We start from the raw sequence: 26,923 nt of genomic DNA, 5'->3' as shown, positions 1-26,923 counted from the left end.
GACCCTGGAAGAGGGAAGAAGTAGGTGTAGAAAAGATTACACTTGAATGAAAGGACATGGTAACTTTGAGACTGATGTGAAGTGAAAGCTGTATAGATGTAGTGTTATAATGGGAAAGTTAATACTGTGTTTGGGGAATAGTAATTGGTAGATGATAGCTAAACCATACTAGTTGTGCTAGGATATTAAGATGAAAGCAAAGGTTGACGGTCAGCTGTAGGACCAGCTTGAATAATCAGATTTATTTACAAATCATCCTTACTATATGAAAGTCTGTCTTGATATGGAAAGCTAAACAGGAATATCTGTGGCATGAATGTAAAGCAAATTCATGGAAGTAGAACAGCCTTCTGAATCAACAGTCAAAGCTTCTCTGCACAGCTGTGATAAAATTTTAAATTATAAATATGAGTACTGTGACTAATTTGTAATCATGCAAACCTTGTTTAAAATTGTAGAAAACGAGGTAGGATTGGTTGGGGGCCCTCACTTTTTGTTCATACTAATCCAAGCCTCCCAAGATTAAATTATTGGTATTGAGTGGACACAGTTTCAGTAATCTTCTTAAGCATTAATTTTCATAGGAAACATGAAGTCTGCGTATGTGGAGATTCCTCCATGTGCAGCTTACATTGTTAAGGTCAGAGTTACTGGATAGCATGAGGGAAGACACAAGAGGAAAATGTAGCTGCTCTCAATAGGAAGATCAAATAGAGTACATGTGGCACAAGCAACATACAGCCCCAGCCAGAATATTAGGTTTTAATCCCCTTTGCCAGCTTGCTGCAGTAACCAACAACCCTGACATTTCAGTCCTGTACACAGTGGTACTCAAGAAGGGGGCGATGAGAACAGCCCATCCTGTGGGTAGGAGGAGTGTGTGACTACTGACATTGTTCAGATTTGCCTGCATGTGGTGATGGCAAAAAGGAAGTTGAGAATGTTTTAACATCTCTAAAAACAATGTACCCTCTTTTTGGCTGTACTGGAGCACACCACTGCCACCATACCTCTCTCCCCAACACACCCAGCCCAAAGCTTACCGCCCTCATAACTTACATGTCGGCTGCAGGTGTGCTCCACGTGTTTCTTTTATTTTAAGATCTGGGCTGAAGGAGTAGCCTCTGCCTGGAATGTGCAGTTCTTATAAGAGAGGGAAAAGAACAAGACTTCTGGCCAAACCAGATAGTGGCACTTAAAGTTTCTGCTAGGAGCTAGCATAATGTCACTCCCAGTTGTATTTCTCTGGCTGAATCTGATGTCAATGAGGCAAGGAAGTAGGCCCATTTCAGAGAAAAGTACTTCAGGTCACTTAGCAACAGACAGTGACAAATAATCCTCTTAGAAGGAGGAAGCGGCAACTAATTGGGAACAATAATATTATCTACCACCATCGATTACCTTGTATCACTAGGTGATTGAACAGTTTAATTCCAGTGATACAAAGAGTCCTAACTTTGAAATAAAGAGGAACTTTATTTTTTCAGGTACCTCTATCTGTATTACCAGTATAACTATTCTCTGTTCACCAGAAACCTTTTAAAATGTAACATTAACTATCCTTCTGAACACCTACTGAATTATAAGGCCTGTGTACAGTGAGTTGGCTGGGGATAAGTAATTCATTACTGAAAAGGTCTTTAAAGTTTATTCATTAAGCCTTTCATCATTATGAAGAGCAATCTGCTGTCATGAATAATCAAAGAACCTCCAAGAACGTCGCCTAACTTCAAGAAAAGCTTGACGGATTTGTTAAAGTTAGTTGGTCGATTACGATAATTTGGAGAGTCAGCAGCTCACTCATTAATGATTTTAATAATTATGGCACAAGAGTAGATTACATCTGTTGGAAACTTCTTCTCCCACTGCGTTATTTCCACTTGTGCATTTAGAGTCTGTGTTTCTAGAGGAAGAACCTCAGAGGGCTGTCTGCTCTGTTTCCTACCCTGATTTCTCTGCCCATACTACACAGATTGGTGCCTCACAGCAGTGGGCTACTGTGGAGGTGACCTGGGCTTTACACGTTATTTGGAAAATAATGGAAGAATAAGAGAAAAGACCACCATCCTTCCTGCTTTCAGGTATTGGGATTAACTGAATTCTGTTAATCTTGCTGGCACTAATGACGTTCTGTGTTTTGAGATGATTTAATTGACTTAAAATCTATTTCCCAAATTATTTGTTCATAAATACAGATAGTAAGCAAAGACTAAAGGTGAAACATTATAAAGTAAAATTTTGCTTAAAGGTAAATTATACAGCATTTACCTTTTATTTATTTATTGGAGGGACTTTAAACACTATAATATGTTGTCTGCAAGCTAAAATGTCATTTATATATGTGCAATCATTCTTGAAGTTAGATGACGATGCTCTTGGAGGTTCTTTGATGAATCGTGACAGCAGATTGCTCTTCATAATGATGAAAGGCTTAATGAGATAAACTTTAAAGACCTTTTCAGTAATGAATTACTTATCCCCAGCCAACCCACTGTACACAGGCCTTATATTTCAGTAGGTGTTTAGAAGGATGGCTAATGTTACAACATTTTAAAAGGTTTATGGTGAGTAGTGAATAGTTACACTGATAATACAGAGCTACGTGAAAAGGAGATATCTGTTTCATGATTGTAGGCTATTAGATAATCCCATTAACAGCTTGGTCCACCTACCTCCATCCCCCGCCCCCCCGCCAACCCTCTGCATTTAAGCTGAGTGAGGCTAGATAATTTTAAAAGCTATATTGTTTTGCAATCCCTGTTGACCAGTAAATTGGTTGAATATAAATTCCTCTGATAAAATCATGTGATTATATCAGACTAATGTAAAGAACTGCTTTTACAATAAAAATAATTTTGATGGTAAATCAGAGCTTAAATTGCTAACTAAAACAGTATGTAATCGTTGAGTCTTATGTGTAGGATCTCTTCCTACTGAGGGTACCTAAAAGAGTTCCAAATGCAGTACATGTTGAAATTTTCTCCTAAGTATTACAACTAGGGATGAAGAAAAGAAAATGCAAGTGTATTTGCTGACCTTGGAATCCCTTTACTTAATTATCATTCATGGGGTTTTTTGTGTGTGTGGTGGGGGAGTGTAGGATTAGTGTATATTTGTTAGAACTTCATCTTGGAAGATAATTTTCTTAGGATAAATTTAATAAGATTCTTGGAAGTAAAGATAGAGTAGCATGTTTTTCTCTGTTCTATTAGACTGCGACCTTAAGTGCACAGACTGGGTTTTTCTCTACCATCTATTAAGCCTGCCAAATGTTTAAGAAATTATAGTTTTATGTATAGTTAGATAGAGAAAATATACTACATATGGAACCTAAAAGCTGTTGCTATATTAAATTTTGGAAATGGAAAATCTGAGGGTAGAATCCTCCTCTTCACATTTATAAAGTCATTACATTCCTTCTAACTAAACCATTTTAGGTACAATAAGAAAAATACGGCAGTTATACCTCTAAAGTGTTTTGTCTTGATTGTAAAACACTCTCAATTGAATGTAATTCTATACTTGCTCTTCAAACTTGCTATGCAGATATGCAGTATATTGAATATTAATATTAAGTTTGCTACATGGATTAGTCTACAGATCTTTATACTAGGAACCCTGTTTACAAGTGTTTAAGTTAAATAAATTGGCAAAAATTAGTGTTTATAATTAATTTGAATTAAAATTACAGAGTTAAAAGAACTGCAACATGAAACACTTTAATGGGAATAGAAGGTGGTTTTGTAACTTTCTGATTACATCTCTGAACATTTAAACATTACATAAATTTAAACAAGGTTTAAATAAAAGATCATTTTCTACGGTGATCCAAAAAGCATTGTAAACAGTCAAAATAAGCAAGCCAGTAATCACTTTAGAAGACTATGTACTGGTTTTGATTTGTGGAAGAAAACTTCTGGAATGTTTCCATTTGAATTTACAATAATCTCTTGGGTTTCTTCTCTTTTCATTCTCTTTTTTCATCCTCTAGTGTAAACACATCTTTTTTAAGTGGTGTGATTAAGAGTTATTGCCTAAAGAGTTGACCAAATTAGCTGTTAGTAGTATATGACTGAGACCAAAAGAGCAAAACATGATTTTTTTTTTAATTGTTCAAGACATAGTTTATTAGTAATGACAGTTATAGTTGGTGGTTTTGTTATTTGGAGCCTAACCAGTATCACTGGGTTGTATGTTGGGAGGAAAGAAAGAGTTTCTGTTTAAATAGCTAACAAATGGGTTTGTTATCATTTCCCCACATACAGGGTTTTGAGTTACTTGTTTTACACTTAACTTCAACCAATAAGTTGCCTTAATTCCTGATATGATTTGGCTTTGTCCCTACCCAGATCTCATCTCGCATAGTAAGGAGGGACCTGGTGGGAGGCGATTGAGTCATGGGGGCTGTTTCCCCCATGCTGTTCTTCTGATAGTGAGTTCTCAGGAGATCTGGTTGTTTGATATATGTCTGATGCTTCCCCTGCATGCTGTCTCCCCTGCTGCCTTGTGAAGAAGGTGCTTGCTTCTCCTTCGCTGTCTGGCGTGATCATAAGTTTCCTGAAGCCTCCCCAGCTATGTAGATATATGAGTCAGTTAAACCTTTTATTTATAAATTACCCCACCTCAGGTAGTATCTTTATAGCAGTGTGAAAACAGACTAATGCAGTTCGTTTTTGAAAACATAATTGACCCTTAAGCAACATGGGAGTTGGGGTGCTAACCCCCTGCATAGCCAAAAATCCACATACAACTTTTGACTCCCTCAAAAATTTAACTACTAGTAGCCAGTTGTTGGCTGGAAGCCTTACCGTAACCAACAGTAGATTAACACATATTTTGTATTTTATATGTATTATATACTGTAATCTCATAAGCCGGAGAAAAGAATATGTTAAAATTATAATGAATGTCAGTTTGTATTCTGGCCCTGCTTCTTCTACGTCATCTTCCTCATTGTCCAGCACTGGTTCAGAAGCACTCATCTCTATCAAGCCATCTTCTGTTATTTCTTCTGATGTGGTATCTGTTAGCTCTTGAATTTCTCCAAGATCTTTATCTTGAAACCCTTTACTCTGATTGGCTCTGTAAATCCTATGAACTCATGCACAATATCTGGACACAGTGTTCTCTAGCAGGAATATGTTTTGGGCCAGATGGATTAGCTTTTTCTGTAACAGTGATGGCCTCTTCAGTACTGTAATCCTACCAGACTTCCATGTTGTTCTTGCTGTTGCGGTTCTCTTTAATAGCAATAACCATATCTTTTCTGCAGACTACTGTGTGTAATGAGCCTCAAGGGTCCTTATGACCTCCTAATCTAGAGGCTGTATTAGTGATGTTGTGTTTGAGGGCAGTTAACTATTTTGGTGCCTTTGGTGGTGAGCTCATGGGATTCTGGGTGGCCAGGGACATTGTCCAATATCAAAAGAACTTTAAAAGGTGGTCTCTTACTGGCAGGGTACTAGGTAACTTCAGGTACACAGCATTGATAGAACTGATCCAGAGAAAGCATTCTCTTCCAGGCCTTCTTTCTTATACAGCCAAAAGATCGGCAGCTGGTGTTATCTTTTTCCCTTCAAGGCTTGGGTTTAGCAGTTTTATAAATAAGGGCAGTCCTGGTCATCACCCTGACTGCATGTGCATAAAACAGTAGCCTTTTCCTTTCTGTCTTAAATCCTAGTGCTTCCTTCTCTTCCTTACTTATAAATGTCCTTTATGGCATTTCCCCCCCATGCCAGAATAGGACACTTTTGTCCACATTAAAAACCTGTTCAGGCAGATATTCTTTCTTCTCAAAGATTTTCTTAATGGTTTCTGAGAACTTAACTGCTGCCTCTTTGTTAGCAGAAGCTGCTTCTCCTGTTACCTTGATATTTTTAAAGCCAAACCAGTTTCTAAAATTATCAAACCATCCTTTGCTGGCATTAAGTTCTCCACCTTTAGCTCCTTCACTTTTGTTTTGCTTTAACTTGTATAATGACTGCACTTTTTCTTAAATCATATTAGAATCTAAAGGTGTGCCTTTCCTATAGCAACCCTGCACTTACATACAAGTTGCATTTTTTGTACAAGGAGGTATTTTGCAAAAAGCGGAAGGTTTGTATGGCTGCAGCAATGGCTTCAGGAATTTCCTTTTCTTTCTTTACGATATTTATGCTGGATTCATTTATCTTGACATAGTGAGCAACCACAGCAGCAGACCTCAATCCATGGTGCATATCAAGCAATTCCACTTTTTCTTACTTCCTGACTTTGGTTTCTTGGGAGAACTTCCAGCATCACTAGTGGCACTTCATATGGGTTCCATGGTTTTTTTCAAGATTTACAGTATTGCACTAAACATGATGAAAAGTATGTGAGAACTGCTTAAGATCACTTTTTACTGTGATGTGGAACTCACTGGAGTGATGGGCTGCACATGCGGAGATGATTAGCACCATACTTGTGCTCTGAGCAGATACAACACAAGCTCACCACAATAGCATCAGGAGATGGTGATGAAATTATTCCAGTAGTACAGTATGCACTAAAGTTAATTTTATGCTGTTGTGATCTGATACTGCATCTTTACGTTCATTTACATCTCTTGACTGTGAGTGGTGCCAGGTACAGTCTGTATGCCCCTGTTTTGATACATTTTAACTTTTTATAATAGATTTGTGGCATTTCATGGTAGTAAAAAAAATAGACTAGTATCTACATATATTTTATGCATGCATGGCATACTTAATTTTTTCTTAACTTTTGAAAATATCTCTAGGCTGCACAGTTTGCGAGTTTTTCAAATTGTCGCAAATTTCCAAGAAAAATTTCCAATATATTTATTGAGAAAAAATTCATATATAAGTGGACCCATGCAGTTCATATCCATGTTGTTTGAGGATCAACTGTACTCGCTTCTTAGTTCTTTGAGGGAATCTGCTTTCATAAGTTTTCAATATTTTCCCTTGCAAGTTCCCCAGCCGTAACCTCAGTCTAACACTAATATTCTATTTCTAATAGCTCACGAGAAGCTCGCAGTTAGCTAACAGTGAGTGTTCGTAGTGTGCCAAGTATTAAGATAACTCCATGTATTCTACTTGGATGTTTAACCATTACCTCCAAACTCTAAAAGTTCGAAAATCAAATTCATTCTTCTGTCAAAGCTCATTTCCCTTCCTAAGTCCTCCTTTTCTGTCACAGTTCTCAGTCCTGTTCACCTTTTTCAGTTTCCCTGTGTGCTATGAAGTCACATCTCCCTGCCTTTCCTGATTCCGTTCCTTCTAGCTAGAATTCTGTGCCCTCTTTTCTATTTCTGCTAATAGCCAAAATATATTCTTTGTAAAATCTGTAAAAGTGATTAAGATGTCTTTACTCCCCCCATATATCAAAAAGTTGGCATGTTTAATAAATGTTAAAGGCTGGTTGCAGTGGCTCAAGCCTGTAATCCCAGCACTTTAGGAACCCGAGGTGGGTGGATCATGAGGTCAGGAGTTCAAGACCAGCCTGGCCAAGATAGTGAAACCCGGTCTCTACTAAAAATACAAAAATTAGCCGGGCGTGGTGGTGGATGCCTGTAATCCCAGCTACTCGGGAGGCTGGGGCAGAGATTTGCTTGAACCTGGGAGGTGGAGGTTGCAGTGAGGCAAGATCACACCACTGCACTCCAGCCTGGGCAACAGAGCAAGACTCCGTCTAAAAAAAATAAATGTTAGAGCATTTGGGGGAAAAATATGTAATATATTATCTAAATCATAGGTCAGCAAATGGCCCTCAGGCCAAATAAAGTCACCACCTGCTTCAGTAAAGTTTTATTGGAACATAGCCATGGCCATGTGTTTTGCTGCTAAGACCATGTGCCCTGCAAAACATAAAAATTTACTATAAAAATTTACTCTATGGCCCATTACAGAAAAATGCTTGCCAAACCCTGCTCTAAATGAACACATGTTAACTAGAGTCCACCGAGATTTTTGCCTAAGTTCCAAATGCTCTTTCTATAGCAGGTGAGCTTGTATAGCCTGTTCAGAACCAGAGGCAAGAAAGAGATGTGTGGTATACTTTTCATTAAGGTTTACTTTAATTTCTTTCTACGTTGGCGTAGTGGTTTTTTGTTTGTTTGTTTGTTTGTTTTTGAGACGGAGTCTTGCCCTGTTGCCCAGGCTGGAGTGCAATGGCATGATCTTGGTTCACTGCAACCTCCGCCTCACAGGTTCAAATGATTTTCCTGCCTCAGCCTCCCAAGTAGCTGGGATAACAGGAGCCCGCCACCACACCCAGCTATTTTTTGTATTTGTAGTAGAGACGGGGTTTCACCATGTTGGCCAGTCTGGTCTCTAACTAACTCCTGACCTCGTTATCTGCCCACCTTGGTCTCCCAAAGTCCTGGGATTACAGGCGTGACCCACCGTGCCCAACCAGTAGCAGAGTATTTAAAAAAAAAAAAAAAAAAAAACACTTGGTACTTAGAGACAAGGCATCAGGTAGTTTACTTTAAATTCTTTTTACACTCCTGAACTGTCAGCTCCTTAATGCCAGAGAATCTGATCTAAACCTTCTATGGCTAAAATCTGGAATTCTACTTGCTTCCCTCTACTATGTAAACAGCGATAATTTCCCAAACTTTACTTTGTAGCAATATTGAAGTAACACTTCAGTTACATTTCTACTACCTTTCCCCCAAAAAGATTTAACCCAGAAAAAAGTAACCTGATACTCCCTTTTCTTCTGTTTAGATCATAGTTTTAAATAATACTTAGAAATTACCAGCAGTATCTTAAAACTCATTTCAGAACTTTTCCTCATTCATTGGTGATCGCAAAAAAGGTTGAGAATGGAACAGATGGTGAATAGAAAGAATAACTGTATCCTGATTTTGTGCCCCTGTAAGTTCTCCTCTGCATAAAATTTGAATCTGTAACCATGTACCTTCTCAGCCAGAATTTCAAAGGTTATGGTGTTCATCTATAAATTTCAACAGTCTAACGGAGACAATTGAAAAAGAAAAATGTGTTAGAAATAGTTAAGGGAGCTAAAGCTTATACTAGAATAAATGTAGAAATCTGCAACTAAGGTTTGGGAGTGATAAAGGGAACTGAGGAATAATAATAACCCACATGTCAGCAATTGCTCCCTAAATCTGAGCGCCAACACTGCAGTCCTAGCTTTGGCATAAGAGTTAATTATAGAGCTAAGGCTGTATTGGTAATGTATCAGAAAAAGGAAAGAGGGTTTTAAGAAATACTGTTCAGGTTAAATAAACCTTTGACCCAGCCATCCCACTCTGGTGACCTGCTGTGCAAATATAACTGCACGTTTATGATGTTACATGTTCAGGTTTATTTGATTCAGCATTTTTTGTAATAGCAGAAGACTAGATACAATTCAAGGGTCCAGCAATAAAGGATTAGATCATAAAATCAAAAAGGCATTGAAAGTTAAGCCAAATGAAAACATGTCACTTGGGCATATACATTATCAGCAAAATAATGTTGGAAATGCAGTGAAGGGTGAGCCTAAGAAGTTTCTAGCAAGGGATGGTAAATGAGAGACAACTGTGCATTACAAAATTTTACAAATGTTAAAAAATGTCAAGTGGTTTTTAAGTTGCTTTACCTTTTACTGTAATACATGAAAAACTTGTAAGGACTTGCACAGGTTGCCTTGTTTTAGTTCCCATTCCTGTTTTTTATAAATAAGGTTTTCAGGAATCGAGTCCTCATGGCTGAGTTAAAACTCCTCTGATTCTTAGTTTCTTCACCTGTGAACAGAGTAAAGATGAGATATTAGAACAATAGTTAAGAAGTACATTTCTTGCAAAAATTGTGTTCACAGGGGAACAGCAGTTTAGATGTTAACATTTGTACCCCATAAAAAGGATTCAAGGTAGTAGGAAGGGATACTTAAAAACTTACCCTCTGATGACGTTTGTCTGAGTAAACACCATTATAGGCAAAGACAATTATAGGTAAAAGCTAACCAGAGGTAAACAACAGGAGCCTACATTTTAGATTCATGTGTGTCAAGTAGAATTTCATAATGGCTTAGATATGTGGGGTAAATGTAAAGAATCAAAGAGAACACAATTTTTGTGCTTAGAATCCTGATAAATGTTTTCTGTGATAAATTAGTCATGGTAGAGAATTTGTTTTATGGGGGAAAGAAATTTCTGTCCTCTAGGGTGTTTCCTTTGAGTTCAGAAAAATTAATTAAAATTCTGGACATGTAGAAGTTGATTGAGCTTTGACTAGGTTACTAAATTAAAATTTTTAATGCATTGCTATCTCATTGTATCATTATTTGCTATAATAAATCTCTGGATTTTATTTTCGAATATTTGAAAACTGGAGTATATTTTATTTCTTCTTTCCTGAACAAAAAAATGTGGAAAAAATGGTTTGGGTTTTGTTTTTGTGTTTGTTTTGTTTTTTGTTTCATGCTACATTTTTATAGTAACTACCTGTATTAGATGTTTTTCCCCAGTGTTTTAAGTATTTATATAAAACTCCACATGTATTGTTCACAACACTTTTCTGTGGTTAAGCTTTTATTGCCACTTTTCAGACGTAAAATAAATGGCCTGGAGAGTGTATGACCTATCTCGTTACACATCTATGATACAAATGTAACTCAAAGTCTTCTGACTCCAATGTCATTATGTCTGCCTACCCTAGTATCTGTTTTCTTTTTAATGTCATAATACTGTAGCTGGTTGACAACATGCTTCTTATCTTTTCAGGACATGGCTTTAGTTGCCCCTGAAGCTCCTTCAGAACAAGCCAGAAGAGTTTTTCAAACCTACGACCCAGAAGGTAAAAGATTTTAACATCATCTCTGTGTTTTATGTCTTCATATGTTTGAAATACATTGATAGCGACCTGATTTTATTCAAAAGATATATTAGATTATTTAATGAAACGTAAGTTGTGTTTCTTGAACATTTTAAAAGGAAAGTAGTGAAAATGGGAACAAATGAAATAGCACACAAGTCCTTGTTGAGTTGGGTTTCTGTGTTTCTTGGAGTACTGAAGGTATAGTTGACCCCTCTGATTAATCTTGACCCCAAACAGGGAAAAATACCACCTTTTGAACAAACTGTTTGAAAAGTAAATCATTTTCTTCTTTACTTATCCAAACGAATATTAAATAAACAGATCTTCCAGGATATTTCTGTATAATTGACCTCCCAGGATAAAGAAGCAGAGGAAGATGATCTGAATCATTCACTTTGGAGCCTATGCTTAGCTATTCTACCTAACAAAGTATAGTTTTTAGAAGTTCACATATATATCATTAAAATGTCTACTGAGTCATTGTCACTGAGGTTGTTTTGATCACTTTTGTGTTTACATATTTAGGTAACGGTTAAGACTTTATTATAGCTAACTCACTGACCTTTCAAGTATAACTTCAAAACTAAGTTGTCATACTTCAGAGTTCCCTTACGAAGTACCGTGTAGAAATGGAAGTTGCTGTATCAGTGAAGTCCTTGTAGATATCTGAATGGATTCAGTTATCTTTACTTTCTTCTGTCTTGAAACTTTGTACACTTAGTAATCTGCTCTTTTCCTCTCTGAAAATCCATGTCATGCAAATTCTAAGAATATATCTTCTCTTACCACTTACTAGCAGATAACTTTAGGCTAGTTACTTTTAGGTCTACTGTTTTCTTAGGTATCAGTCTTAGAACAACTGTAACTAGTTCTTAGAGGCATTATGAATATTAAATGAATAATGTGGAAAGCACCTTGTCCAGTGGTACAAGCAGTTGTCCAAGGTAATAGTCATATTCTTAACCCAGTATAACTATGAACATTCCAAAACCAAACACATGGCTTTCATGTAATCGTTATGTGTTGTGTTGTGTTGTGTTTTGTTTTGTTTTACTAGTGAAGATTTTGGAACCACAGTTGAAACTGGGAGTGAATGACTTTCTTGAAAAAAGAAACATAAAAGGAAAGGATCAGAAAATCTTAGGAGATAATAACTATTAAAGAATAAAGGCATGAAAAAATGCCTTCAGAGCAGACATAGGAGCCCTAAACTTTAGAAGGCTGATGTTGTAAGGCTGAAAAAATTTCATCAATGCTGCAAAGATCCTGAAATTAAGGTTGTTAAAGTAGGAGACAGTTGTCATAAGTAGTAGCTTTGTTTGCTTTTAGTAATCACTAATGAGGTAGCAGGCTTGTACTATTTATTTTCTTTTACAATGTACCAAGGAAAATGAGAATTTCTCATATTACCAATACTAAAACATAATTAGTGCAATTTTTCAGAATTGAGTTGTGAGAGATGCATATGAAAATTTGTTGTATTTCTTTTAGACAAAGAAAATTACTAAATGGTTTTAATCTACAGAGTTACATGTGACAGCTTATCATGACTATAAACTGAATTATTAAAGCAAGCAAAATTTATTCAGATAGCTTAGAAAGTATGCCTCTATATATGACTTAGGAAGAAGATAAAATCCACTTTTCATCTAAATATCACACTGTTCGTGGTTTAGCTATGTGTATAGTCAGCTCTAAGAAGGATTAAAAGTAGATTAATTTTTTAGTTTTTTTTCTTTTCACTTACAAACTAATCTGCTAATCTAATTTTCTTTCCCCAGATGATATGCTTTTGTTTCAGGATGTAAGCAAATCATGCTTTCTCAGAACACTTAGTAGGCAGAAAGTTCTTACAAGCATTTACATACAGTTTCCATTTAGCAGAGGCTGGTATAGGGACAGTTATCCTGTGTCACCGTCCTCAGAATGCTTGTAGAATAACTGACCTAGAAGGACACTGAAGGTACCCAGGAGTATTTTTATATCTTTATCTCACTTTTAGCTCCCACCCCTGGTTGATAAACCCAGCTATCTGACAGGTAGGTGGATTTGCAGTCACGCTGTTAACACTGTGCTGTGGGTATATTCCTAATTAAATAGGCGTGTACAGGCCAATCACCATTTATAGCATTGCCTCTATGAGACCACATCTTCCATAGCATAAACAAGTGATTTAGTACTGATAGTTTGGAGCATAAACCTGGTATGAAATTGGGGATCTATCTAAGAATGATGTGTGGCATTTGCGTGGAATGTTACGATTTCTGAAGCACTTTACCTCCATGACCTCATTAAAACCTTGCCACAAACCTAGGAGATAGGCAGGGATCATCATCCTTGTTTTTGTTCTTTGGAGAACAACCTTGTGATGGTTTGAGTCACTTCTCCAGAGCCACATACCTAAACGTGAGAACCAAGACTAGATTTTAAGTGTTTCAGCAATCTTTCCCCTTCTCTCTACTACCGGTATCTTTCTTGAAAGGCTAAAGTCATAAAAAGGTACTTTTTAACCTTTCTAAATTTAAGTTTACTTTGAACTGTTAATTTAATGGAGTAAGGATTTGATATTCTCGCTTCTAGTTGAGCAATTTCTGCCCATTTCAGAATCTTGAGGATCTTAGGAGCCCAGTACTTATTTTGATATCAAGCATACTTATAAAACAAGGTCAAAAATATAGTTTTTAACTGTTAATTTCTCATTTGAATAGTAACAAAATTGTACTTTCTGTGGGACCTTGATGTATCACCTCTAGATAATTGGCTCAGTTTAATCTCAGATTCAGAAAGGGGAGACTAGCACACTTATTCAGCTTAAAGAGAAGCAGTTATCAGGCCTATTCAAAATGTTCCACATGAGCTTTGGAGAAAGTCCACAGTGTTTATTTTTGTGTGTCTTTTTTGTGGAAGAAAATGTTTGGATATGTGCTTCGTATCCAGGTACATGTTTTGTAGGAATTTTTGTAAAATGATTGATAAAGATATATTAATATGATCAAAGATACTGGACAACAACAATTCTCTAGTGCCTCTGAATACCAGGAAAATGGCTCCATCCATTACGTCTCACTAGCTGTGTGATGTTGGACGAGTTCCTACCTCCGTTTTTCATCTGTAAAATGGACTTAAGAGTAACTTTACATGATTAGTCAGTACTCAATACATTAACCATGGTGTTGTTTTTTAAAAAAAAATGTGTGGCACAGAGCTTATTCCATAACCTCCAAAGACATCAAGGTCTACATAGGTAATGTCTGAACTGCTAATCACAGGTTTTCACATTATACATAATGAATTTTGTTTTCTTCTTTCTCCTTTATCCCCTCCTCCTTGTACAATTATATGTCAGGAAGCAACACCATTTCTTTTAAATCTGAAGCTGTTTTGTTTTGTTAAGTTGCTAAAATATGTTGACAGCCATATTTTGTCTGATTTCAGTGTACTGCATTTTTTTAATCTTTAAGAATAATTGGACTATTGTAGGTAGAGCTTAATATACACCACTCCCTAGACATCCTCTAGAATTGCCTTGTCTTTTCTGTTCCTTTTAAATAAATGCTCCTCCCTGTGCCCTTGCTGTGGCCTCCTGTCACTGTTAGCACTGTTTCTGTCAGGCACCCCCAGCTAACAGTTTTCTGTATAGTGCCACCATATTTTGTACCTTTTCCATCCCATAATAAAAGTGAATTTGCAGTACAAGCTATAAATGAGCTACTTATTTATGAGCTTGTATCATTAAAAGTAACAAATGTTAACGAGCAGCTATGAGTCAACCACTGTGCTAGGCCCTGGGGATCTGGACTCCCTGCCCTCCAGAACTCATTGCCCACTGGGGAGCCAGAAGTAATGCCAAAGAGGTCTGGAAAAGCTCAGCTCTGGTGTGTGACTTGGCCTTGGGGAAAAGGTCACTTGCTTTTTCAATAGGAATATAGACCTACAATTTAATAAATACTAAGGCTTTATTAAATTCTATTTTTTTTTAATTCCCAAGAAACTGTAGTCTCCCTCTCCCACAGTGTATGGAAAATGTTAGTCTCAAGTACAGTGGGCTTCACAGTTTCCTTATAAACTGTTCGTTGCACAACTCTGAGAAACCTTTTTCCAGCTTCTCTGTTAGTTTTGAGTATCCAACATTTGGCTTCTCTTCCTGCAGTGTCCAGTTTAGCTAGTATCTCTGTTAAAATTGAGACCTGCTAGGCTCTCCTGTTTTTTTCTTAATCTTTCAGGACAGAAATCCTGATTGTTTTATATTTCCTTTGAAAGCCCAACTCAGGTTTCTTCCCAGTTATGAAATAGTTATCTTATCCAGGAAATTACATGCCTCACTTTCACTGTCCTTCATCAGCGCTCCTTTGCATTGAATTATTCCTCCCCACAATCTCTAAGGACTTGACACTTTTAGCAATCTGGATATTCAGCTGGTAAAAATCTTTTAAAATTTTAAACCAACAGCTTTTTTCCTCCTTTCAGCCACAATCCAACAGCATTACAGTATGTACGTGCTAGCCGTTTCCCATCCTGGCTGCTCTGCCCTCTTTTGCTTGCCCTGCCTCATAGTCCCCATTCTTTTTTGTTGATATCTATGTAGTTAATTTACCAGTGTATGCAAGTTCTATTTTTTTCTTTTAGTTCTTCATAGATCTGCTTGACTAATCAAATGGTATTCTCTGAGATTTCCTTTGCTGTTGACTTTGAGGTTGTCTTTTCATCTTTGTGCCTCTGTTTCCTTATTCTCTAGGGAGTCAGTTGGTGAAATGTCAGATGACCTAGGTTTCATCTGTTTTTACACTTAATGATTCTGGCCTTTTTCTAAGGAATTTTTTGTAGGTATGGTTAACATGTCAAAGTAAGTCTTCTACAAAGGAAAATAATTTTGAAATCTCTTCTAATCTTGAGTATATTAAAAGTTTTGAATTATTGAGAAAATTCTATTACATCTTTAGTTTTAAAATACTAAATGTACAAAATGTAGAGTTACTGACTGGGTACAGTTATGGTTACACTTCAGAATATCTGTGCTTATGAGTTGTAAATCTCATAGCTACCTTAAAAATGTTTAAGCTTGAGGTTAATCATATATAAGCATGTTGTTAAGTAGGTCACATTGTTGTTTTTGTTGTCATTTGCCAATTAGCTCTTGCTTGGGGTGGGAACTGAGTTGCAGGTTATGGTTTCTGCGGAAAGGCTGCCAGCCATGACAAAGTACATGCTGTCAGTGCTCCTGAAAAACGTTGTACAGACTGAGCATCCCTCACCCGAAAGGTTGATCCTCCAAAATTTTGAGTGCCAATATGACACCGTGGAGCATTTCAGATTTTGGACCAGATCAGGGATGTTCAGCCATTATATATTTGCAAATATTCATAAACCAGAAAAAATTTGAAATCTAAAACATTTCTAGACCCAGGCATTTTGGATGAGGGAGACTCCACCTGTAATATCAAATGGATATAGCCTATAAACACAGAAACCTAATTGTTCCTGTCTGTTGGTGGCCACATACAGCCTGTTTCACATTCGGAGACGCTGAGCCTTTAGCTATGACTTAACTTAAGCAAAATCAGTGATCAGACTCATCAAAGCTAAGCCCACAGAGCTTGAATGTTGTCACAAGTGCCTTCAACTAAGGTCATCTTTATTCTCAGTACCTCAAATTATTGGTAACTTAACAAACTGGAATTACTCTAACCCTTCACTTAAAAAATTGCACATTTTTAATTATTCTAGATGACTCATAACCTTTTAGTCAAGGCCAATCTGTCTTCAAATGGGTAAACAGCTCCTTATGAGGTTTAAGAATAGAAAAGAGGTTTAAGAATAGAAAAGACCTTTCTACAATCATAACTTCATTCCTTTCTGATAGAGATAGTGTACAATTCCACACCCTGAAGGAGCAACTGCACACTTTATTCTGTAGTTTGATTATAGGAGCAGGGCTTTTGGACATCTTGTTCTCCATGGCAAGATTTTTTTTTTTAATCATCTAATCCCTGAAGGACATTGGAAGCTGATTTAAAGCTGAGACAATCTTCAGGAACGAGTAAATGGATAGAGGAAATTGGGCACTGTACATTTAAGGAATAAACAACTTTTGTTTAAAACCACTCTCATTTCAAACTACCCCACAAGGACTTTGTGTGTGTCATGGTCTGTTGCATCATCAGAGTTTGGACCATTTTCCATAAAGTAGTCATCATCAACATTAGTTTGACTCTTCATTTCAGGGCTGTTTTTTTTTTTTTTTTTAAACCTACAGCTTTCATTTAAATCACCAAGTCTGTTTTAGAATACCTTTGCTGTTAATCTGTCAGTTGTCTAAGTATCAGTGGATCACTAACATTCCTTCAGGAAACTAAATAACATTGTGACAAAGGGAATTTGTTGGTAAAGAATTATTTTAATTGAATTGTTAAATGGGAATGTAAAGGTTTACTTTGTTTATTGAAAGATAAACCTAAGATTTTAAGTAGAAAAATATTTTACCCACTTAACGCTGTAACACTGTTTAAAGATCAAGTAATTTGACTTTAAGCTTTCGTCGGAGTTCTCAAGTTAAAAAATATTTTTAAGTATTTGCCGATGTTTCCAAGAAAACAAATAGAAGAGAGTCTCTAATAACAATAGGCACTATGCCTAAAATAAACTTAAGGAATAGTATGTTAACTCTTTGTATTTTTTATGCGATTTTTTTTCCTGGAACCTGATCAGCATTAATAGCATTTCTTGAAGTAAATTCTTATTTCAAGTTGTTTCTGATTTTTTCCCCCCTAGATAATGGATTCATACCCGATTCACTTCTGGAAGATGTGATGAAAGCATTGGACCTTGTTTCAGATCCTGAATAGTAAGCTAAATAGGAAGTGTTATTTAGCCAACTCAAAAAGATTCGATTAAGTTTAAGACATATTGTACATTTTTTGCCTTTTTAAAAATCTATATCTGCATATATGAAGCATAGCAATCTATGTAAAGCAAAGATTTAGAAAGAAATCGAACTAATCCAATATTATAGCAGACTTGACATACTTAAATTGAGTTTCCTTTCCCACCCAGCAATTACTGTCCTGCTTTTTAAAAAATGCTAAAAGTGTCTTTCTATAAACTTTAAAAAGTTTTTTCTCTGCAAACACTTCCCCACGTCTTAAAATTTTATGTGACTTTAGTATCTTCAGTAAAGTAATGACGGTTCTGTGTAGATGGTGCTAGTTGCCCTGCTTAAATAACCAGCAGGCCTCTGACTTTCCCTCTTAAATAAAGATGATCAAAGATATCTAACATTTCTAAATGATTAAATTAACTGACCTGAAACTTTTAGGGATGGCTGCAATATATTATGGCATATCGTTTTTCAGTATTTTCTTAGGATCCTGTCATTGTCTTCATTCTCACTGTTATGTTTTATGCATTGTTACATCTACAACTTCCTCTGTAGATTAAGATCTTTAGTTATTATCCATGAAAAAATAACTCTTAAGTGGATACATGTATTGATCAAATATGGGAATAAAAGTTAAGATAGGACCTATACTCCTTTTTTCAGCATAGTTTTTCCTTCTGCAAGTTTTTCTAAGAATGCAAAAACTTGAGCTTATCAAACATAATGAAAAAGTTCAGCAAAAGCAACAGGAAACATTGGTAGACACCGTTTTTAGAATTTGGTCTTGTTCCGTTTTTAGATGAGTTCAGTCATACTTTCTTTGAAAGTATGCAATACACATAAACTAGCCACATCTGAATTAATGTGTCTCAATCTTACTACTTAGAGCTGTGATTTCATCCATTCTCAATAGTTAGAAATATTAATAAATGAATAATTGTTTTCAATTTAAAGAGAAATTGAGTGTTGAACTAGTCCAACAAATGGTATGATAGTAATTACTATACTTCTTCTAACTTTATTTCCAAGTAGAGACCATGTTGTTTACACTGCTCTAATTTACAAAAGAGAATTAACTCAAGTAATTTTTGTTACTGACCAGCCTAAGACAAGGAAGAGAAAGAAGAAAGTTTTTTTTTTTTCCAAATTCTTCCATAGCTATATATCATCTACCTAATTTTCCTTGTTTTATCAGATGGAAAACGTACCTTGAATCATGAAGTTAGTACAATTGATTCAATCAGGTTGTTTTTCTTGAAGTAGTTGAAAGATTGGACTGAAGTATTCACTCTACTTTGGCCTATTTACAACTGTAATACAGAATGGCCCATGAAATAACTGGGCCATCCTAAGGATTAAATGAATTAAACACAAATGACCCTGCCTTCATTTGTTTCATCATAACTTCCCGGCCTTACTCAGACTCATTAAAATGCCATATCCTTTGTACAGTATACTATACAAGAATGATAGCCACAGGCCCACAAAAGTATCTCACGGGGCCAATACTACATGTCAGGTAGGAGGTCTGTGAGGCAGCCTGACCCAGGTGTTTCCGGGAGAGATGGCTATGTCAGCGCAGATGCAGCTTTCATAAACCTTAAAACATAGCTTACCCTCACAAGAATAGCTTTAACTCCTTTTGTGAAAGGCACACCTGGTAACTGACCCAGACCGAAGAGGCAAACTGAAAGGAGAGAAGTTGCCCCTGAGGAAGGTGGTTGACTAGAACCACCTGAAATCCCCAAACAAACACAACACTTTGCATGTTGTGTAGTAAGGTAGATTTAACTTGGCCTTTATAGTTTGAGATAGCAAGGAAAATAAAACTTTTCTGAAGACTATTTTCATTTTTAAACCCATTAAACTGCAGTCTGCCTTCTTCTGCCTTCTTTCTAGTCACACATAACACCACCTGTCACCAGCCTTGGTACACCTGCATTGTAAGGGCTGGTATGCACTTTAGGCTGCTGCTGGACCAATACAGTATATATCAGTCACTGTCATTCATGACGCATTAGCTCTTTGAGAATTAATGTAGCTCTTTAACCTTCAAATTACATTGTCTATGAATTTTAAGCTGCTATCTCAATTAGTTTTTAAAAGTAAGCTTTTTAGGAGATGTTTTCTATTATCTGATGTACCACTGCCTTTTGACCCTGTTTCTTTTTCTCCTTGGGCTTAAAATAAACATTTTGTTAGTTAAATGCCTCATTTGTTAAATTCAGGCATACCTATGAAGCAAAGAGAATTTGCCTTTGGGAAGTTACAAGCTTGAGTTTATAAACCTTGGTTTTTAAATTACTTTACCTAATAAGGAACAATATTCCAAAGTCGTCACAATTTAAATTTTAAATAGTAACAGATTACTCTAGTTTAAAAATAACCAAGTTTTGGCAAATTAGATGTCATTCCTGTGTATTTGTCATTAAGGTTCTAAAAAGAACAGCTCTTAGTATTTTTGGCAGCTGAATGTGTTGTAGTACCAGTAATTTAATCATGAAAGAAAAGCAGCTTTTTTTTTCCTCTGGTATCCACTGTTTTTCTTCTTTCTCCCCGTAGTATAAATCTCATGAAGAATAAATTAGATCCAGAAGGATTAGGAATCATATTATTGGGCCCATTTCTTCAAGAATTTTTTCCTGATCAGGTAACATAGTTGAGGAAATATATTTATTGTTATTCTGTTGGGATGATTACCTGTGATTGTTTGCAGCATTTTCTCTTTCTGTACAATGTCCTAATGCGCAGATATGAGACTGAGAAAACACCGTTACATGGAAACCTTCCCAGACAGAGGGAATGTGTGTTCGAATACGGTAACGCAGTGCCTTGATGGGGAGGGCAGCAGAAGATGACGCAGACACCAGTCTGTATACATAATGATACGGAGAGAACAGTTCGGAAGTTTGAGGAGTAAAAAGAGAAAGATTCTCTTTCTCCACTCCCACCCCCACTTTTTTCTTCTCTCAGGAAGCTGTTAAATACTGTGAGAAGAGGTCAAGGTGCCTGTGGGTAGTAGAAGCCCCTAGCTAGTGAAGCTAAGCTCCTGGAGAATTAAAACCTAAGTGGGTCTGGGCCGTTTCCCATTGGGACATGTCTTCCACTGGGCTTTGATAGGAGCTCAGTTACCTGGAATAGCAGAGGCATCTGGGCCAACCTGAATGTTTTTGAGTTGTATCTGCATCATTGGCAAGCCAGTTCTATATCCAATACCCATCTTTCTGTCTTTGTTCTCTAAGTGAAGCATTTTCCCACTAAATCAAATTACTTAACTAGATAACAGATATCATGGTCATTTTATCAGATATCAGTATAGTTTGCACTGAAGTTCATTGTTGCAATAGACATTCCAATTTCTATTTTACCACTATTATTAGAGAGACATATTGACAAATAGAAAAAATTTAAAAGCAAGAGGGAAAATTTCAAAATATAATTACTAAAATTCAGGATGTAATTGTTAAAAAAGATTGTTAAACTCAAGATAAAATTGTTAAGAAAGAGGTAAGATTCAAAAAGTAACTGAGGATATCACAATGTAGACAATGTAGACTACTGGACTTTTTAAAACTTTGGTCTTAAAGCCTTCATGAAAAATTAGATTTTATTGTCCGACATTAGACCCTTCAGTGTGATATCCTCTTTGTTCACATTCTGACTGCTAGATTTTTTTTTATTGGAATCTGATGTTCTAGATATCTGGATTAATAATACATTATACCATCTTAAACTTTGAGACTATTAATTTTAATTATATTTCAAGGCTGCTATCGGAACTTTTGATAGAAATGTTGATTCTTTGTTATAATAAAAAGAATATTCCTGTTTTTAATTTAATTTGGGGAAGATTTTGAAAAGTGAGAAATGTAAAGTGAGACAGTTACTTGTAGTAATTTTTTAGGTAAAAAGAGGGTTCTAGTCCCTTCTCTTTCGCCTGTAACAGACATTTCCATTTGGTTGTACTGTTTGTTGCCTCTGTGTTCCTCTCTCACTGTTTACTTGTTGCCTGCTATTCTGAAGACACTCTCCACCTGGGCCTGGTTTGTCTCATTGTCTGTATAGTTCATGCTGTTTCCCTCCCACGAGCATGTGATCCTGCTCTTGGTTACCTTTAGAGCAGTGAGTTCTCAGTATGATCTCCAAGAGCTTGTTAGAAATGCAAATTCTCAGGTTTCTCCCTGAAGCAGAGACTTTAAGGGTGGGTGCAGCAATGTGGTCTAACAAGCCCTGCAAGTGATCTGGAGGCCCAAGTTAGAGAACAGCTGCTTTAGAGGAAGACCTGTCACAGTCCCACCTATTCCCATCTGTTCCCATCCTATAGCAGCTCAGACGCCCTCTGTGTCATAGATCTTTTCCGATCATGCCCTACATACCACTGATGTCCCCTTTCCCCTGTAGCCACAAAATGCATAGTGACTCAACACTCCTTTTGGCAATTAGTCACATACTGCCTTGTCCCTAACAGATGAATATAGTGATCATTCCGTAAACTATTTATTTATTTAAGATGGAGTTTCGCTCCTTTACCCAGGCTGGAGTGCAGTGGCACGATCTCAGCTCACTGTAACCTCCGCCTCCCTGGTCCAAGCAATTCTCCTGCCTCAGCCTCCTGTGTAGCTGGGACTACACATGGTGGCCTGGCTAATTTTTGTATCTTTAGTAGAGATGGGGTTTCACCTTGTTGGTCAGGCTGGTCTCAAACTCCTGACCTCAGGTGTTCCACCCGTCCTGGCCTTCCAAAGTGCTGGGATTACAGGTATGAGCCACCTCACGAGGCCCAGTAAACATTTAATCAGCCACAAATAAATGAAGTTGCAAAACTGGAGTGACAAGGACAGCCAGGAAAATATTTAACTTCGGTAATCTTTACAATGCTTCAAGTAGGTCCTGTGGAAGAACACTTACTTGCTATGATGTAGAGGCTGATGCAGGAAGAAAAAAGTGGTAATATTTATAAGCTTTTCAAGACCATTCGTTTAAATAAGAATAGCAGAAGCAGCTCCCCTTTCCCAAGCACATACTCTCCATCAGGCACTGTGTGCCTTCCAAACACCATACTATTATTTTCCCCATTTTGACAATGAGGAAATTGAGGATTAGAGAACTTAAGACGATTGTTTAAGGTCTACACTAGGTATCTTAGTAGCTGATTCAGGAATCTTTTGACAATGAGGAAATTGAAGATTTGAGAACTTAAGACAATTGTTTAAGGTCATACACTAGGTATTTTAGTAGCTGATTCAGAAATCCAATATAGTCTGTCTAACCAGAGAGTCTATGCACTTTACCAGTGGGCTACACTACCTTTTGTTGGTATTTCTGTATTTTATGCCAGTTAATTACTGGAAATAGGGAATATAAATTATATTCAGTTACAGGAAAATGGTTATTTAAGTTCACATAATTTAACTCTGATAGCCAAGAGTCAAATTATGTAACTAATTGCAATGACTCCTGTAATTAAGGAAACGATCAAATTGATTTTTCTATTTTCTGTAAGGCATTTTGAGTGGGATACAAAACAATTTTAGGCTTTAGTTGGGAATGTAAGACATGAAAAATTAAACAGTCTTTCAAAATAATAGAAGAGATGATACAAAGTAGTACTATATGATTCCTTCTCAAATTATTTAGACAATTGTTATGATAAAGGTTAAGTTCCAGTGTAGTAAAAAACTAACTAGTGTGTCCAGGAAAAACTTTACAGAAAAAGTAAGATTTAAACCAGGTCTGGAAAAAGGAAGGAGAGGAGGGCATTTTAGAGAAGAGTAAAAAAAAAAATCATGAATGTGCAAAAGGCCAACAAAAGATCTTTTCATGATGAAATGAGTCATGCTTGTCCAAAACAGAATTCAGAAATGTGAGTAGTTGGATATAAGACTAAAAAGGTAGATTAAGCCCTGTATGATTTTAAGACTCATGATTGCAGGTCACAGAACCTCAGCCTAAATTGGCATAAGTGAGGGGGAAAATACATGAAGGGGAAGGAGTAGCTCAGGTGAATTGAAGAAGCAAGCACCGGGAAAGTGCTCCTGGAGTCCTTGAACAGCACTGGGAGGTCTCCACCTCCCATCCCCTGTCTCTAAAGTGGCTACATTCTCACAGCCTATCTTCCTGTAGGAGCTGAAGCTCCAGTTGCCAGCAGCTGTCTTCCCTTAATTCCAGTTGGAAAAAATTCTAAGGAGGGCCATGTGCCTGCTTGTATCCATCGGATATGGCCAGGAAGACAAGGGGGATCTATCCAGGCAGACTCAGCCAGGGGCCCTGAGGGAAATCACTGGGAGCCAGGCCTGTAATGGCCTTGAACGCCAGGTTAAGAGGGTTGAACGTGATCTTTAGCTAATTGAAAAGCAAGGTTAAGATAGTGGGAATAACATGACCCATTTTTCTACAAGCTTACTCTGTTAGTGATATATAGGATATCCTTTCTTTATTGAATATTACTGAAATCGCCTTAAGCATTATAAGTATGTTTTCATTTCTCACAGTGCTCTTTTTACTAATTAATGGTTGACAATATTCAAATATTGGATATTTTTTGGAAAAAAAACCACTAATTAAACATCGTGGGCCAAATTGGAAGTATTGGTACATACTGGAAGTGTATTTAGTCTGAGTAAAAGTGATGCTACTGCTTTTCTCAATTCATTGAGAGGAACAAATTATTTACATAGAAAAGGAGATATACTTTAGGAAATGTTTTAGAAGCTTGTCTTTTGAAAAAAGTTATAGTGATACATGCGCATAATTAAAAAAAATAAGTTAGTTCTGAAGAGCTTATAATGGAAATCAACCTTCCCTACTTTCCAGCATCTTCTTCAGAGGCAACACTTTCAACTTCAGGGCTTTCTGGTAGTTACAACTCCATAAACCTAAGTTCCTTCTTTTGTCAAATGAGTCCCCAGTCAAAGGATAAGGATTTGAGAAACATGCATTTTACTTTCAGTTGATTAGAAATTGCCTGATATAAATATAATTTAAAGTTTTAATAGTCCTTTATTTATAATAGGGCTCCAGTGGTCCAGAATCTTTTACTGTCTACCACTACAATGGATTGAAGCAGTCAAATTATAATGAAAAGGTATGATAATTCACGTAGTCGTCGGTGTTCAACTGGGTTGATGAAATAATTATGTGAGTATATAACAACATTCGATTCCCGTACAATTGCTACCTAAGATTATTCCAGGAGTCTCTTTACTATGAGGACACATTTTAGAATCAGCCATCTTTGGATTTGACCAGTATATGTTAGTCTGCATTGGAAATTGACATTGGACTTCAGAGCAGTAGTTTCACCATGACTAAATACACCCCCATACAGATCGTTACCCTTGGCAGTGTAGCGTGTTTCTAAATCAACATCGTAGTTAGTCCAGTGAAAGTTGTTACTTATCCATTTAAAGGAAGAAAGAGGTAACAGTGAGATTTTTTACTGGAAAAAATATTTTTAAATAAATAACCTTCATAGTCAGCATATATTGAGCATTTACCCGAAATTGTATTAAGTACTTTGCTTAAGTTTCACAGCACCTTATGAAGTAAGTGTTGTCTGTATATCTCCATTTTACAGGTCAAGCAGCCAGGAAATGACAGAGCTGGGAGTGAAACTTAGTCCAGCTCAGAGACCATGCTCCTACCCATGATGCTTTGCAGCTTTCCTTTGCTAACCATTGACAAAGCACATAGGTGATTCACTGCCAGGTGTACTCAACCTGGCGTAAAGCTAGAGTTCGGCTGCATTGATTTCCCCTTTTTGTGTGTCTATTATCTTTGCATTTATTCAAGTATCAGTTACAGTACATACTATAGTATATATATATAATATATATGTACTAGTTATAGCTAATATTAAAGGAATAAGGTCTAACATTCCTTTTTAATTTGATCTGCCCATGCTGACTTCATGTATCTAAATTGTGGAAGGTTACAGAAAACAGTGTAAATTAAGTACATAATTTTAATTAGACCAAATCTAAAAGACTAAAATTTACTGCTATCTTTATAACAAAATATAAATTAGATGTTTTTGTCAGGTCCAAAGATATATATATACAGCATCCAAATTTTCTTGACAATGTATATTCTTTGCATGTATATATATATGCAAACTTGGATGTTGTTTTCTAATGTGCGAATGAGTGCTTCATCTAGAGTTTGATGTTTGCACAGCTTTGTAATAGGAGGTACTTTATAATCACTAATTATTCACCTACACAATCCCTGCAAGATAGGTCAAATATTATCCATATTTTACAGATGAGGCATCTGAGACGGGGAGATTAAGTGACTCACCCAGGGTCACACAGCAAGTCATTGGCAGAGCAGGGATTGGAACTGAGTTCCTGATTCCCAGTCCTGTCCTTGGTCTGCTTGGCCACTCTACCTGTATGTAGTATAAGTTTTCAAATCATGCTTGTGACAAGCTTCTGACACACCAACAAAAAGATTAGAAAACAAATAGGATGAACTGTTAAAATGACAGTAATATACAGCAGCTATAAAGCAAAGTATGGATGTCATTAAGTCACAGAAATATGTTTTGAAGTTAATCAGGAGCTAAAATTATAAGCTGCATAGCAAGGTCCTGTTAGAAAGGAAACAGACAAAAGGAGAATGCTGGCAAAGTGAGATGGAGTCTGAGCCGCCAGGCATCCGAGCCTGATTGAGGCCATGGAGGTGGGTCATGGCACCTTGCCCAAGCACTTCTGCTCTAATGACATGAGTACATGAAGTTCTTTGTGAAAAATAGGGCCGATTGTATTTAACTTAATAACTTGAATTATATTCTTTGTGTATAACTTTTCAGAGAAGGCAGTTTTGCTTTGGGGACTGAAAAGCCCGAGTTGTAGTTTCAATGTCAATTTATTTCATCAACACTGGAAACTAATATATTAACTAAAATAAAGATGCCAAAAAATGTATTTCACATTACAATGTATCTTTAGCACTTTCTTAGGAATGAGTAGATTCATGACACAAGATTATCTGATCTAGTAATATATTCTGTTCCTATATTTAATGTGTTTTAGAGGCAACTACCATTTAAGGATAATAAAGTTGTTTCTTTTGGCTCCTTAAATAGCTTATGGCTTTTATTTTGGAAGAACATAATTACACTCATGTGTATCAGCCAGTGAATGTGTAAAAATAATTTTATACACTTTGGAAGAAGACAGTCATCTATATCTGTTTCTTTTAAATTATACAGCATCAGAATTTCTCTTGGTACAAA

General features: G+C 36.5%; 1 protein-coding gene across 7 annotated transcripts in view; it reads left to right on the top strand.

Annotated features, from left to right (window-relative positions):
* The window catches only part of MINDY3 (MINDY lysine 48 deubiquitinase 3), an 82,173-nt gene that overhangs the window by 53,434 nt on the left and 1,816 nt on the right, over positions 1-26,923 (top strand). For 4 of the 7 annotated variants that reach the window (XM_009458011.5, XM_063817547.1, XM_063817548.1 and 1 more), the window contains 4 exon segments: positions 10,718-10,790; positions 17,580-17,652; positions 20,248-20,335; positions 24,698-24,769. In XM_009458011.5, coding sequence (XP_009456286.1) covers positions 10,718-10,790; positions 17,580-17,652; positions 20,248-20,335; positions 24,698-24,769 — 306 coding nt within the window. 7 annotated transcript variants of the gene reach the window in all.

Source organism: Pan troglodytes, chromosome 8 (genome assembly GCF_028858775.2).
Source record: "Pan troglodytes isolate AG18354 chromosome 8, NHGRI_mPanTro3-v2.0_pri, whole genome shotgun sequence".
Taxonomy (NCBI): Eukaryota; Metazoa; Chordata; class Mammalia; order Primates; family Hominidae; genus Pan; species Pan troglodytes.
Note: the sequence above shows the minus strand (reverse complement) of the source record. Positions and strands in the feature narration are given on the sequence as shown.